Raw genomic sequence first — 16,326 nt, forward strand, 5'->3', positions numbered from 1 at the left:
GACTGTAACCAATCTTAATATATAACGTTTTGCTTAAATAGCACTTGGTGGGGTGTTTTATGAGGGAAAAAAAGAGCATTCTTAGTTTTATTGTTGAAAATAATAGAATCCGAGTGGCAGAAACAAATGAGAAGGCCCCTTTGTCCAATGTTATGCCTTGATTTAGATTGTTGATGTCTCTGTTATAAATGAACTGACACACTCATCATTTAACAAAAGATTTGCTACATTTGCAAGAATCTTCAAACAGTTCTCCTGCCAGGATCCACAGAAGAACATGCAGTTAACTGGCAGTAGAGCGACAGCAGGTGCTGGAGACCCAGATCTGGACAGGTGGCTGGACGCTTCCCATGTCACCATCTTTGGGAAGGAAGATGAGTCAGGAGTTCATCTGTTGACAAGAACTAGTTCTGATATAACCAACTTGCTCTGAAATATGTTATGCTACTTACATTTATTCATCAAAATGGCATCTATTTAACCAGAATTTTTATTCAGAGAGAAACCTGTGAACTATTAAAGACCATCCTCAAGAATTTAGCACCAAATTCATTCCATCATCCCCCAGTATCTCCAAAACAGCAATCAGGAGATATGAGAGCATCTTTCTCCTGCTTCAGCCAAACATACTTTCTAATGTATGGAGTGATGGAGGACAGACTTACAGACCCTGCTGTATTTTCAGGGCTGTGGAAAGGATGAGAGGTGATATCACCACAGCAGAAGACAGTTTATGGTATAATATGTACCAGACTGGGCTATACAGAAATCAGAGAAAGGATCTTTTACAATTTCAAATTTTCTAAGGGCTAAAATAAGGCTATAATAATTCATTCAGTTGCATTCCTTTAAGGAGGAAAGTATCTAACCCATTTGGGAACAAATGTGTTTTATTTAGAATCTGGTAATCAGAGACCTTGAGTTTGTTCAAACAGCTTAGACTTATTAGTCTAGGAGAATGTGTTAATTGTAAGTTGCTTATTTATCTGAGAATTATGCCATAGCCTGAGTGCAGTACCAGTGTTTCCTGAAATAATCTTGTAGGGTGAACCACAGGTGAGAAATGGAAAAGGTTTTTGATGCCTTGTAACATGTATATTGTCACCCTACTTATTTAACTTATATTCAGAGTACATCATGAGAAACAATGGGCTGGAAGAAGCACAAGCTGGAATCAAGATTGCCAGGAGAAATATCAATAATCTCAGATATGCAGATGACACCACCCTTATGGCAGAAAGTGAAGAGGAACTAAAAAGCCTTTTGATGAAAGTGAAAGAAGAGAGTGAAAAAGTTGGCTTAAAGCTCAACATTCAGAAAACTAAGATCATGGCATCTGGTCCCATCACTTCATGGAAAATAGATGGAGAAACAGTGGAAACAGTACACACTGTATTTTTTGGGCTCCAAAATCACTGCAGATGGTGATTGCAGTCATGAAATTAAAAGACGCTTACTCCTTGGAAGGAAATTTATGACCAACCTAGACAGCATATTAAAAAAGCAGAGACATTACTTTGCCAACAAAGGTCCGTCTAGTCAATGCTATGGTTTTTCCAGTGGTCATGTATAGATGTGAGAGTTAGACTGTGAAGAAAGCTGAGCGCTGAAGAATTGATGCTTTTGAACTGTGGTGTTGGAGAAGACTCTTGAGAGTCCCTTGGAACACAAGGAGATCCAACCAGAGAGTCCCTTGGACCACAAGGAGGTCCAACCAGTCCATCCTAAAGGAGATCAGTCCTGGGTGTTCATTGGAAGGACTGATGCTGAAGCGGAAACTCCAATACTTTGGTCACCTCATGCTAAGAGTTGACTCATTGGAAAAGACCCTGATGCTGGGAGGGATTGGCGGCAGGAGGAGAAGGGGACGACAGAGGATGAGATGGGTGGATGGCATCACTGACTCGATGGACATGAGTTTGAGTAAACTCCAGGAGTTGGTGATGGACAGGGAGGCCTGGTGTGCTGAGATTTACGGGGTCACAAAGAGTTGGACACAACTGAGCGACTGAACTGAACTGAACATGTATTAATCAGCTTTTAAAAAAAAAAGTGGAGGAGTAGGACAGGAGAGGTAGGGCTTCCCAGTTGGCTCAGTGGTAAGGAATTTGCCTGCAAATGCAGGAGATGCAAGAGACGCAGTTTCAATGTATGGGTCAGGAAGAACCCCTAGAGTAGGAACTGGCAACGCACTCCAGTATTCTTGCTTGGAAAATTTCATAGACAGAGGAGACTGGTGGGCTATAGTCCATGGGGTCACAGAGTCGGACATGACTAACTGATCACACTCATAAAGGACAAGAAAAGGATGGAACATTAAATGAGCAGTACTTTCTTTTACCGTTTTCCAAAGGGAAAGGCTACCCACTCCAGCACTGCCTGGAGAATTACATGGACTGTGTAGTCCATGGGGTCGCAGAGTCAGACATGACTGAACGACTTTGACAGGGAAAATATGTTCTTTTTTTCCCCTTTAGTTAAAGTTTTTACTGAAGGGCAATGTATCTCCATGCGTGCATGCATGCTCAGTTGTGTTTGACTATTTGCAACCCCATGAACTGTAGCCCCCCAGGCTCCTCTATCCATGGATTTCCTAGGTAAGAAAACCGGAGTGCATTGCCATTTCCTTCTTCAGGAGATCTTCCCTACCCAGGGATCGAACCCATGTCTCTTGCATTGGCAGACAGATTCTTTTAACACTGAGACACCTGGGTAAGCCCGAATATATCTCCATAAGAGTATGTAAATATTAAATGTGAAGATTATTAATTTATTACAAACTCAACACACTCATGTAACCCATCACCCAGATTAAGAAACTGAGCAATTGCCACATCCCAGAAACCTCCCCTGCTTCCTTCTTAGTCATTACTTCCACCATCCTCCCCAAAATTAATCTATGTGATAACTTCCAAAACCATAGATTAGTTTTGATTCTTTTTGAATGTTATGTAAATAGAACCATATAGTGTGTGGTATTTTGTGTGGTTAGGGTTAGATCTCTCATTTATATGCTCATGAGGTTCATCTCTATTGTATGGAGCAGACATTTGTTCATCATCATTACTGCACAGTATTAATGAACATGCAACAATTTATCCATTCTATTATGGTGGACATTTAGCTTATTTCCAGTCTTTTACAAGTACAAATAGTGCTGCTATGAACATCGTTTTATGTGACTTGGGTCACATTTCTGTTGAGGGTGAAATTTCTGGGTTATTGAGTATGCTTCAGTTAAGTTTTGATAAACACTGACAGTTTTCTAAAGTGGTTCTACCAATTTACACCCTCCCCAGCAGTGTATGAGACTTACGGTTGTTCCACACTCTTGCTAAAATTTGACGTTACAATTTTTTTTATTCTTATAATTATGCTTATAATTTGTGGGTTTTGTTTGCATTTCTCCAATGACAGCTGACACTTGACACCTTGTCACATGTTTATTGGTCATTTGAATTACCTCTTTTGTGAAGTACTTCTTCACAAAAAAATCTTTTCCCCATTTTTCTATTGAGTTACTATCTTATTGAATTATAGGAGTTCTTTATATATTCTGTATGTAAGTCCTCTGTCAAATATACATATTACACATTTTCTCCCTGTCTGTAGCTCTCTCTTTAGGGGGCAGGATGGATTTTTTTTTTAAAACATTTTTTCCCTTAGAAAGTTTTAGCTATACACAAAAGTAAAGAGATTAATATAATAAAATCCCATGTACCCAATTTCAATCATCATCAACTTACAGCCAATCATTTTTCAGCTATATGCCTACTAAAAATCATACTTTCTACTGCCTTAACCTGTCCTTTTATTTCCATTATTAATGCTTTAGCCCTTTATTACCTCCTTCAATGTTCATTTGTTTATCCTTCATGTATTTATTGAAGTTGAACTAATAATAAAACCCAGTGAATGCATTTCTGTAGTTATATTACCTGAGTTCTGTGCATACAGTGACTCTGTTGGTCACTCCCTTTTTGAAATTCCTTTTGCTTAGCCTTCTCTGGTCCTCCTCTACCTGGTTTTTCTTGCACTTCTTTGATCCTTTGTAATTTCCTTCCTGGGATTTCCTTCTTCCCTACCTCCTTCAGAGTTATTCTCCCAGGGCTCTGTTCCAGTTCTTAATTCATTTGGGTGATTGGATCAATACTCATGTCCTTGACTCCCACTTATATACTGATGGTTTCTGAGTTTATGTCTCTAGTCCAGAACACTATTCAATACCAGATCTCCATACAGAGCTATCTTATGAGCAGTTCACTTGGGGAACCCACAAGCATCCATGGCACATTTGTTGACTGTTGACCTCTTCACACCCTGCCACCAATCTATTCTCCCATTCTCCATTATACTAGAATTCTAGCTGAACAGATATCCAGCTATCAGTATTTCTTAGCTCCCATTGTAGTTAGGTGTGACCGACATGGGTAATTCCTATCAATGCAATGTAAGCAAAAGCGATGCATGCCACTTCTGGATCTTGACTTAAAATATTGGGTATGTGTAGTATAACTAACTTCCTCCCCTACATCAGTTTGCCAGATATGGTGATGGCTTGAAAGTCAGGTGTGACCAGTGCACAGAGCTACCTCACCAGCCTGGGTCCCTGCATGACCTCACAGAGCAGAGCTCCCTGACTATGGAGATTACTAGACCATTCCACAAACAAGTACACTTAATATTTAGATCATTGCATTTTCAGGTCTCTCTGTTATAGCAAACTAGCCTTTAACTGTTACAGTGTCTCAGTCATATCATGTCATATCAATTACAGCATCTCAGTCATATCATATCAAAAATTTACTAAGCTTCCTTACACCTAAATATTCTGTGTCTTCATTTCCAGTATGAGTAAAGGCTCTTGCAATTACATATTATTTTCCTCTCTCTATCCCTTCATTGAGTTTTCCTAAGTGCAATACATATTATTTCTTAATAATGACACAGGACCTCTAGCCATGATGGAGGAATTGGTAATTGACTGGTCTTGGTGTAACTGTAAAACCAGACCAAACTATATGAGCAGTTGCTTTCAGGCAGTGGACAATAGGCAGCACAAGATTGAAGATCCCTAAGAGAAGGGCAACTAGAGGTAAGCTCCACAATTACCTAGCTCACTGCACAGAAAAATTTCCTGATCATAATACAGAGAGCCTGATCTCAGCAGAACACAGTTGTCACACCAAGATTCAACCATGATGCTGCATGTTTCTGTAGTTCATTTTTTGTATTGCTGATTAGTATGCTATTGTATAAATATACCACAATTTACATATTTATTTGCTGATGGATATCTTTTCCCAGTTTTTGCTATTATGAATAAATCTGCTTTGAATATTGCTATACAGTCATTTGATGGAAATAAACATGTATGTTGAGTACATAACAAGAGATGGAGTTGCTCTAACATAAAGTTTTTATATCTTTAGCTTTAGCTGATACTGCTAAAGAATTTTCCAAACTAGTTGTACCAATGTACACTCTAGTAGGCAGTATATATGAATTCTCATTTTTGGACTTTCCTAGCAATCCAGTGGTTAAGACACCACACTTCCACTGTGGGGGCGTGAGTTTGATCCCTGGTTAGCGGACTAAGATCCCGCATGCTGTGCTGCGCAGCCAAAAATTAGAAAAATTCTTGATTGCTGCATATTGTTTTCCTGCACTTGATACTGTCAGTGTTTTTAATATTAATCATTCTTTTTTCCCACTTTAGTTGAGATATAAGTGATGTACAACAACTATGTAAGTTTAAGGTGTACAGCATAATGATTTGACATTTATACATCATTAAATGATTAACACATTTAGTGAACATCCCTCATTGCATAGATACAAAATTAAAGAAATAAAGAAAAATGTGTTCTGTGATAAGAATTCTTAACATGTACTCTCAACTTTCATATATAACATGTAGCAGTGTCAGTTATATTTATCATGTTGTATATTACATCCCTACTATAATTTTTGACTGGAAGTTGGTACCTTTTGAGTACCTGCATACAGTTCTTCCTTCCTCCATATCCTGCCTCTGATAACCACAAATATGATTTCTTTTTCTATGAGTTTCTTTGCTTATTTTTGAAGTATAATTGATCTACAACACTATGATAATTCAGGGTGTACAACATGGTGATTCGATTTTTTTTTTGCCTATTTTAAAAAGTTGAAGTATAGTTGATACACAATATCATACAAGTTACAGGTGTACAATACAGTGATTCACAATTTTATACTACATTAATATTACTGTAAAACATTAGCTATATTCCTTGTGTTGTGCAATATACCTTTGTACCTTATTATATAGAACAGTTTGTATTTCTTAATCCCTGCTCTTTTAATGCCCCTTTCCCCTCCCTCTCCACCCTAATAACCACTAGTTTGTTCTCTGTATCTTTGAGTCTGGCTTCTTTTTTGTTATTTTCACTAATTTGTTTGTGTTTTAAATTCAACATCTAAGTGAGATCATGCAATATTTGTCTTTCTCTGTCTGACTTATTTCACTTAGCATAATACCTTTTAAGTCCATCCATGTTTTTACAAATGGCAAAATTTTATTCTTTTTATGGTTGAGTGGTAGCCCATGTGTAATCTGCTGTTTAATTCATTCACTGAGGTTTATTCAGTGACTAAGTTTTTTATTTCTGTTGTTATATTTTCTTATGTCTAGAAATTCTTTGGTTCTTTTTCATTTTTATGGTCTCTTGTTTCTTTAAGTCCCTCTTTCATTTCTTTGAACATTTTTAGTATTTTTATTTTGTATTTGAGAATCATAATATCTGATGTGCTTTGGACTATAATTATGATTTCTTTTAAATTTATTCTTGGCCTCACATATTTGCATTTGGAAAATTTTGTTTATCTTAATATGTATGAGACACAGGTTCGATCCCTGGGTCAGGAAGATCCCTTGGAGTAGGAAATGGCAACCCACTCCAGTATTCTTGCCTGGAAAATTACAGGGACAGAGGAGCATGGTGGGCAACAGTCCATGGGATCACAAAGAGCTGGACATGACTGAGTGACTAAGCATACAATCTGTAGGGATACTTCAGTGCCTGAATTTGGGGTATGTTCCTTCAAAATGAGCTCAGAATGTTCTGACAGGTACTGATGATGCTGTCCACTAAAGAACAGTTTAAATTAATATATAGGCTTGGGATTTCCAACACTGTGAGAATATAGTATGGCTTTAAATCCATATAAAGGCATATTTATAATGATGCTTTCTTAAGTAAGTCTTCTACTTTTATTTTTCCTTCAGAATTGTGGCCTAAAACATTTCCTTCTTGGCTGCCTTTCCAAGCAAATCGACTTTTTTCCTAGCCTATTCTTTCACTGAGGATGAGGTCATCATGGCTTCTAGCTTCGGAGAGGGGGGGTCCTCAATTTTGCTTCACCATTTTATCCTGCCAAAGGCCTTGCCTTCCGTTCCTCTAACCAATCATTAAAATCAAGCATACTATTTGATTCCATTTACATAAAGTTCAAGAAGAGCTGAAACTAAATCTATAGAGACAGAAATCAGACTAATGGTTCTCTTTTGGGGATGTTGACTAGAAACAGGGATGATGGAGCCTTCTAAGATTTGGAAACGTTTTAAATATTGATCTATATAGTGATTCTGTAGGTTTACACATATGTACAAATACACCAGGACATACACTTATTTCAACATTTTACTGTCTCTGTCATATTCCTTTTGTAGTACACAAACAGGGTTCTTGGTTTCTCTTATTGGCAGATATTACTGATTTCCCTTACTTTTCTGAGAGACCAACCATGCACATAAAATAGTGCGGCTGTATGTTATTAAAACTACGTGGTTTGCAGTGAGTTTTTCAGAATTTCCAGTCCCCAAAATGTTGAATGTGTGAGCTACATGCTCACACTTCTCAATTCTGATACTGTTTCTTGGAGACTTTAGTAAAGTATTGCTTAAAAATTCAGTTTGACTTTTCTTATGGTTTAAAATAGAACTTGTCCAGTTATATTTTTGATCTGCTTTGTTTTTAGTTTGATTTTTAGTTTTTTAATGGAATATAGTTGATTTACAATGCTGTTTCCTGCTATAAAAGTGAGTCAGTTATACATGTACATATCAGTTCAGTCATTCAGTCGTGTCCAACTCTTTGCGACCCCATGGACTGCAGTACGCCAGGCTTCCCTGTTCATCACCAACTCCTGGGACTTGCTCAAATTCATGTCTGTAGAGTCAGTGATGCCATCCAACCATCTCATCCTCTGTCGTCCCCTTCTCATCCTGTCCTCAATCTTTCCCAGCATCAGGGTCTTTTCCAATGAGTCAGTTCTTTGCATCAGGTGGCCAAAGTATACATATATCCACTCTTTTTAAGATTCTTTTCCCATACAGGTTATTACAGAGTATAAGTACAGTTTCCTGTCATTCGATTTTTTTTTTTTAAGTTCAGTCTTTGTCCCTGCTATGCTGTGGAGAAATAAGAAAAGGCATGTAGTCTCCCATGAGAGGAGCTTTGGTGGTAGAAATGGTGCTCTAGAGGGCAATACAGGGTGGCTGCAGTGATTACTGTGATTTCCCAGGGATGGTACTTGCTTCAAGCCAGAGCCAGTCATCAGATAGGTACTTACCCCTCCCAAGTGGGAACTACCCCTACTTCGGGGCACGACAGAGGATAGAAGTTTATTGTTGTTGTTTAAAGAATTCAGCTAACTGGTTTGCCTCCACCCTCTATCACCTTCTTTCTTCTTTAAAGCGTAGGACCCATGTGTATATATGAGGATTGTTGGAGGTTGAATTTTGCCCCTTCAAAAGATATGTTGATGTTCTAAACCCCCAGTACCTCAGAATGTGACCTTATTTAGAAATAGGGTTATTGCAGATATAGTTAAGATGAGGTCATGCTGGATTAGGATGAACCCTTCATACAGTAGGACTGGTGTGCTTACAGAGAGGAGAAAATCCCTGTGGACTGGATTGTGTCCTCCCCAAATCCATTATACATTGGAGCCCTAACCCCCTGTGTGATTTGGAGATGGGTCCTTTGGGAGATGATTAGGTTTAGATGAGGCCTTGAGGTGGGGACCTCATGACAGATTAGTACTCTTATAAGAGAAGGCTATAGTTATTAGTACTCTTATAAGAGAAGGCTATGTCTCTACCATGTGAGGTCCTAATGAGAAGGCCAAGCCAGGAAGAGAGCTCTCCCCAGGCTGGCACTTATCTTGAGACTTTCAGCCTCCAGAACTACTAGAAAATAAATTTCTGTTGTTTGGGCCACCCAGTCTTTGGTATTTTGTTTTGGCACCCCAAACTTACTAATACAAACACTATATAGCAATGGAGGCAGAGATTGGAGTGATGCAGTGGCAAGCCAAGGAAAGCCAGTGATTGATGGCCATCACCAGAAGTTGGAAAAGGGCAAGGAATGATCCTCCCCAGAGTCTCAGATGGAGCATGGCGCTATTGAATGGCCCTACTGACACCTTGCTTTTGGATTTCTGGCTCCAGAACTGTGAAAGAATAAATTTCTGTTGTTTTAAGCCACCTGATTTGTCATACTTTGTTAAAGTAGCCTTGTAGAATCTAATGAAAGTTGCTCAGTTGTGTCCAACTCTATGTAACCTCATGGACTATAGCCCGCCAGGCTCTTCTGTCCATGGGATTCTCCAGGCAGATACTAGAATGGGTTGCTATTTCCTACTTCAGGGGATCTTCTGAACCTAGGGATCGAACCCAGGTCTCCTGTATTGCAGGCAGATTCTTTACTGTCTGAGCTTGACAGAAGCCCTAAAATAGAAGTCTTAATACTAGAGTCATTGTAAGGTTGGTGGAGGAAAGTTGGAAATCGGCAGGAGATGATTCAAGGTTTCTTTTTGCCTTATCTCAAGTCATAAACTATGATCAGGAGTCCCTCACACTGGAGTTTAGTCAGAAATTAAGAAATCCACTCCAAAATTATTATATAATATATGGGAGGGAATTCAATTTCCCATAGGTCAGTTTATAGCTAAAATTTTCAGAGTCCATCTGTTGTATAAAACAAGGTATATCTTGTTTTTATAAGGTCAATGTTCCTCCTAGGAATTGGATTGTGACTTTCTTGCCCAAAGCATTTCATTAAACTGTCTACCTGGTGTATGAGGAACAGTTATAAGCCAGAAAGCTCTCTAAGGTAGGAAATCTTACTGAAATAAGCAAGGACAAACTGGGGGAAGGAGGAAAAACAGTACTTTCTATTTGTCATTTCAAATTTAGGGAAATTTTAAAGCACTGGGCATTGAGACATATTTCAGAACAAGGATGTACATCTGTTCATAATATTTTTCAGGGATCAGGAGGAGAGTGCATATAAAACCTTAAAAATGTGTGTGAATAAATGTCTGTGTGAACATATGGAAGGGAATGCAATCCAGTTAAACACTTGCGGTGCTTGGCAGGAGCAAAGAGCCAGAATGCCTGCTCACTTAGTTCTTCCCACCCCCTCAGATGTGAGTCTCAGCAGGTGGGAGGATCCGGTGCAAGCTTCCTGAGGCCCGTGTAGGAAGGATAAATTACAGCCACAGCCACAGCGTTGTTTGAAGTGTTAGTCATTCAGTCATGTCTGACTCTTTGCGACTCCACGGTCTGTCCATAGAATTCTCCGGCAAGAATACTTGAGGGGGTTAGCCATTCCCTTCTCCAGGAAATCTTCCCGACCTAGGGATCGAACCCAGGTTTTCTGCATTGCAAGCAGATTCAGTTACTGTGAGTTGATTCCAGACCACCTTGATAAAGCGAATAATGCAAGAAAGCTTGTCACGTGAATTTTTTGGTTTCCCAGTGCATATAAAAGTTATGTTTACACTACACTGTAGTCCATTAAGTGTGCAATGGCATTATGTCTAAAAAATGTACATATAAAAAATACTTTATTGCTAAAAAAGGCTAACCATCATCTGAGGCTTCAATAAGTTGTATTACTTTTGCAATAGTAACATCAAAGGTCACTGATCACAGATCACCATAACAAATATAGTAATAGCGAAGAAGTTTGAAATGTTCTTCAGAACATAACATGTTCTGAATCACTTTCTGTACACCTGAAACTCACACACTGTGAATCAACTATACTTCAATAAAAATAGACATTTTAATTTGTACACTAAAATGTGACACAGAAACATAACATGAGCACATGTCATTGGAAAAATGGTGCCAAGAGACTTGGTGATGCAAGGTTGCCACAAGCTAGCTTGTTTAAAAAAAAAAAAAAAAGCAGTATCTGTGAGGCACAATAAAGCAAAGTAGGCTCAGAGAAGAGTCACTCTTCACCATGTGCTTCCTATAGGCAGAATTTTACACATTTGTGGTAATTCACTTGATTTTATTTATCACCATTGTTTAGTACTTGTCCTCATCAGATTGTATGAGGTTCTTTTCATTCATTGTTGTTTTCTTAGAACCTATAGAGTGCTTAATATACAGTAGGTATTTGATAAATATCATTGACTAACTCGAAGTCCAGTGTCCCCCTGCCTGAAAAATTGCTGCTTTATAGTTCATGCTCCAAAAAAAAACAGAAGAGGGATATGGTGAAGGTGACTTCAAAACATTTCCACAGATCTCTTATCTACAGAGAGCTCCATCATACTAAAAAAAAAAAAAAAGGAAGGGAGACAATTCAAAGGAAAATGGGCAAAGGACACAAAGAGGCAATTTACAAAAAAGATTCAAATAGCCAAGAAATATACTAAAAGATGCTCATCTAGAGTAGTAATCAAAGAAATGAAAATTTAAAACAATATACCCTTGAATTGGCAAACATGTATTTGATTAATAATATTCATTGTCAGCAAGCATTTAGGGAAAAGAGCTCTTGTACACTGTTGGTAGTTCAAACTGTGCAACCTATACAGAGTATATAGTTAGTACTTTAAAACTTGTACTTTAAACTGTGTCTATTTTTAAAGGGGAAAATTGGAAACCACATTGTGTTGTATGATAGGGAAATGGTTAAATAAATAATGGTACATTCCTGCTTTGGAATCCCTTAGCTCTAAATATTAACATCAATGAAAATCTATGCAAAATTTTTTAAAAAGAAGATTGTAAAACAATATGTAGAATATGATCCCAAATAAATAAAACTATATTAAAAATATATTCTCCAAAGTAAAAGCCACAAAGAATTCACACCAATTATTTAAATAACTATAAATAATTTGAGAACTTTTTCCCTGAGAAAATGAATATGGAAATTTTACTTTTTACAATGAACATGTACTGCTATTTTTTAGAACATTATTGAAGTATGTTGATGTAAAGTGTACAAATTAAAATGTCTATTTTTATTGAAGTATAGTTGATTCACAGTGTGTGAGTTTCAGGTGTACAGAAAGTGATTCAGTTGTATCTTTTTCAGATTCTTTTCCATTTTTGGTTATTACAATATATTGAATATAGTCCTGTGTGCTATACAGTACATCCTTGTTGTTTTATATATAGCAGTGTGTATCTCTTGCCCCTCCTCCTTTCCATTTTGGGAAACATGAGTTTGTTTTCTATGTCTGTGAGTCTGTTTATTTTACAAACAAGTTCATTTGATTGTTTTTTAGATTCAGCACATAAGTGATATTGTATGATATTTGGCCTCCTCTGTCTGACTTATTTCACTTAGTATAATAATCTCTAGGTCCATCCATGTTGCTACAAATGGCATTATTTCATTCTTTTTTATGGCTCAGTAATACTCCATTGTATTATCCATATCTACAACATCTTCTTTATCCATTCATCTGTTAATGGACATTTAGGCTGCTTCCATGTTGAAGTGTCCAATTTTTGACACAGCATATATCTGTGATACCATTGCCACAAGCAAGATAATGTCCACCACCTCCCCAAATATTCTTTATGTCCCTTTGCAATCTCTCCTTCTTGCCTCTTTCAAAAACAACCTGTCTCCTAGCAACCACTGATCTACTATCACTAGAGTTTGCATCTTCTAGAATGTTGTAGAAATGAAATCATACAGAATGTACTTTATTTCCTGGCTTCTTTCACTCAGCATAACTATTTTGAGATTCATCCATGTTGATGCAGGTATCAAGTTTGTTCTGTTTTTATTATCTACCACAACTGGTTTATCCATTTACTTGTTGATGGACCTTTGTATTATTTCCATTTCTCAGCAAATACAAATAAGGATGCCAGTACAAGTCTTTGTAATCACATGTGCTTTTCCTACTCTTGGATAAATAACTAGCAGTGGAATGGCATGAGGTAGATACATGTTTATCAGTTAAAGAACCTGCCAAAATATTTTCAGAATGGTTGTACCATTTTACAGTCCCACCAGAGATGGGAGTATGGGGTTGAGGTCGTAAGTAAGTGGATTCTTCACCATCATGAGACAAGGTAATGAGAACAACCAGCAGCTCACCAGTGTAGATTCAGAGATTGCCCAGCTAAAATGCAACTACTTCTTTCTAGTCACAGAGTCCTTTGAGAATTTGATTAAGGTTATGGTCTATGTGGGCTTCCCAGGTAGTGCTAGTGTTAAAGAATCTGCCTGCCAACGCCGGAGACATGAGAGACCCGAATTTGATCCCTTAGTCAGGAAGATCCCCTGGAGGAGGGCATGACAACCAACTCCAGTATTCTTGCCTGGAGAATCCCACGGACAGAGGAGCCTGGCAAGCTATGGTCCAAAGGGTCGCAAAGGGTCATTACTGAAGTGACTTAGCACCCCCATGGTCTATGCAGACTGCAGGACCACACAGGGGAGGGCTGGAGTTCCTTAAAAAATTGAAAAGTTACAACTGTTGGGACTTGGAAGGAGAGGGGAGAAAGAATGATGCCCCGGTTTTAGTGACTAGGCCATGGTGGAGACAACAGAGGGAGGAACCGCTCTGGCGGGAGCAAGCGGTCATTTCTGGCTCACTGCATGTGAGGTGCTTACGATCTTAGGAAAGTGGTTATAAAAGTATCTTGTCTGGGCGGAGATACAGACTTCCGGACAGTATGGAGATCAAACCAGTCAATCCTAAAGGAAATCAACCCTGAATATTCACCGGAGGACTGAGGGTGAAGCTCCAATCCTTTCGCCACCTGATGTAAAGATGCGACTGTTTGGAAAAGACCCTGATGCTGGGAAAGACTGCGGGCAGGAGAAACGAATGACAGTGGATGAGATGGTTGGACGGCATCACCCCACTCAATAGACATGAGTTTGAGCAAAGACCGGGAGATGGTGAAAGACAGGGAAGCCTGGCGTGCTGCAGTCTCTGGGGTCGCAAATAGACACGACTGAACGACTGAAAAACAACAGACTTCCAGGGCAACAACATACAGATTTAGGTGAGCAGGCGCAGCTGTAACCACCGGGTGCAGTCAGTAAGTTCGCATCCTTCGGAGGAATCGCCTCCACGCCTCAGAAAAACACACCTAGCTCCTTACCTGGGTCCACAAGTCCCCTCCCCGAAAATGCGCGATTGCGTCAACCTTTCTGACAAAACCTCCGCCCCGAGTCTGCGCAAGAGCTCGGCGCATGCGCACCAGGCTCCCCGCGGCCGCTCCCTGCTCCTGGCGCCCAGATTCCTAGCCTCTCAGCGGCCCCGCCCAGGCGGCTGCCCGTGACCTGCCACGGCGCGGGGAACGGAAAGCCGGCAGGGGCGAGACGAGTTCAGTTCGCCATGGGGCTGTTTGGAAAAACCCAGGAGAAGCCGCCCAAAGAGCTGGTAAGGGCAGCGGCGGCGGCACCGGAGTGGGTGCGTTTGTATGGGGGTGCGGTGGAGTTGGTAAACGACTGGACGCTCTTCCCCCGCGGTTGGCCAGGTGCCGCTCGGCCCCCATTTCCGGGGCCTCCCACTCGATCGAGGGGCCGGAGGAAGTCTTTAAGGAAGCGGCTGTGGGGAAAGAGAACCCCGGAGTCCCATTTCCACAAGGGGGCCGAGGGCCGGGTGAAGGGGTTCCGCGGTCTCGGCTAGGGGCGCGGAGGCAGCAGCGCCGGCGCGGCCTCTGGAACCCCTGCCCCGGCGCGCGTTGGTACGTCCCGCGCGGAACCTTTCGCTGGCGCAGGCCCCGCCCCCTCCCGGCCGCCTGCGGAAGGCTGGCGGACCGGCAGGGTCCCTAGCATCTTCATCGGGAGCCCATCCCGAAGTCGGGAAGGTTCAGGCACCTGTCGTCCCTTCCCCACAGCCGCGCCTTATTGAGAGGGAGACTCGGGGTCTCTTTCTTCTGGCCTTTGGCATTGACAACCAGACGCACGATGATAGCAGGGACCCCTGCTAGTAACTACAGCTGGTGTAGAATTCTGAATCTCCCTGTCAACTTCCATCATCTCCCGATACAGTGGAGCAGTTAAGAGTGCTCTGCCGAGTCCGGAGCCTAAGTTCGTATCCTGGTTCCGCACATAATCAGCTTTGTGATCTAGGGAAAGTTCATTTCTGTGTGCCTTAGTCTTGTGTGTTGAGTAGGAATTACAGTAGTATCACTTAAGAGTTATAGAAGACGGAAGGACGTTAAGTTTTATTAGCTAGTAATGCTGCCGCTGCTGAGTCGCTTCAGTCGTGTCCGACTCTGTGCGACCCATAGACGGCAGCCCACCAGGCTCCTCTGTCCCTGGGGTTTTCCAGGCAAGAATACTGGAGTGGGTTGCCATTTCCTTCTCCAATGCATGCATGCATGCTAAGTCGCTTCAGTCGTGTCCGACTCTGTGCGACCCCATGGACAGCAGCCCACCAGGCTCCTCTGTCCACGGGATTCTCTAGGCAAGAACAGTGGAGTGGATTGCCATTTCCTTCTCCTAGCTAGTAGCGCTTGTTTTGGTAAATATGTTTGTTTTTGGCCGCCCCGTGCAGCTTGCGGGATCTCAGTTCCCTGACCAGGGATCAAACCAAGTCCGTGGCAGTGAAATCCGGAACCCTAATCACTGGACCACCAGGGACTCCCAGAGTAGATTCTTTGTATATTCTACATTAAGGGTCCCCAACCTCTGGAATTTAATGCTTGATCTGATGTAATAATAATAGAAATTAAATGCACAATACTTGTATTGCACTTCAGTTGTTCTGAAACCATCCCCATCCTCCTTCAGTGGAAAATTTATTTCCCACAAAAACAGTCCCTGGTACCAGAAAGACTGGAGACTGTTTTTCTACCTTACTTTCAAAGTGCAGACCAACAGCATCACCTGGCACCTTGTTAGAAATCTCAAGCCTCACCTGTTGAACCATAATTTGAATTCTGACAAGATCACTTGTGATAAGTGTGCATATTAAAATTTGAGAAGCATTACAGCACCCAGTACATACTTATATATAAGGAGAAAAAAACCCCAAAATATTTCATTTAATAGG

At 40.5% G+C, this 16,326-nt stretch overlaps 1 protein-coding gene and 1 long non-coding RNA gene across 3 annotated transcripts in view; one reads left to right on the forward strand and one right to left on the reverse strand.

Moving 5' to 3' along the window:
• The window catches only part of LOC110134792 (charged multivesicular body protein 3), an 81,324-nt gene that overhangs the window by 25,851 nt on the left and 39,147 nt on the right, over positions 1-16,326 (forward strand). The window contains exon 1 of one of the 2 annotated variants that reach the window (XM_020889469.2): positions 14,526-14,706. The exons of the other annotated variant lie outside the window; for it this stretch is intronic. Within the exon in view, the coding sequence (XP_020745128.1) occupies positions 14,662-14,706 (45 nt within the window). The 5' untranslated portion in view covers positions 14,526-14,661. Of the gene's footprint in view, positions 1-14,525; positions 14,707-16,326 lie in introns of those variants that run through there. 2 annotated transcript variants of the gene reach the window in all.
• LOC110134793 (uncharacterized) lies at positions 473-14,496 on the reverse strand. Its single transcript, XR_011492339.1, has 2 exons — positions 14,426-14,496; positions 473-10,752 (listed from the first exon to the last, which is right to left on the reverse strand). It is a non-coding gene; the product is annotated as an uncharacterized lncRNA (long non-coding RNA).

This window comes from Odocoileus virginianus, chromosome 2 (assembly GCF_023699985.2).
Source record: "Odocoileus virginianus isolate 20LAN1187 ecotype Illinois chromosome 2, Ovbor_1.2, whole genome shotgun sequence".
NCBI lineage: Eukaryota > Metazoa > Chordata > Mammalia > Artiodactyla > Cervidae > Odocoileus > Odocoileus virginianus.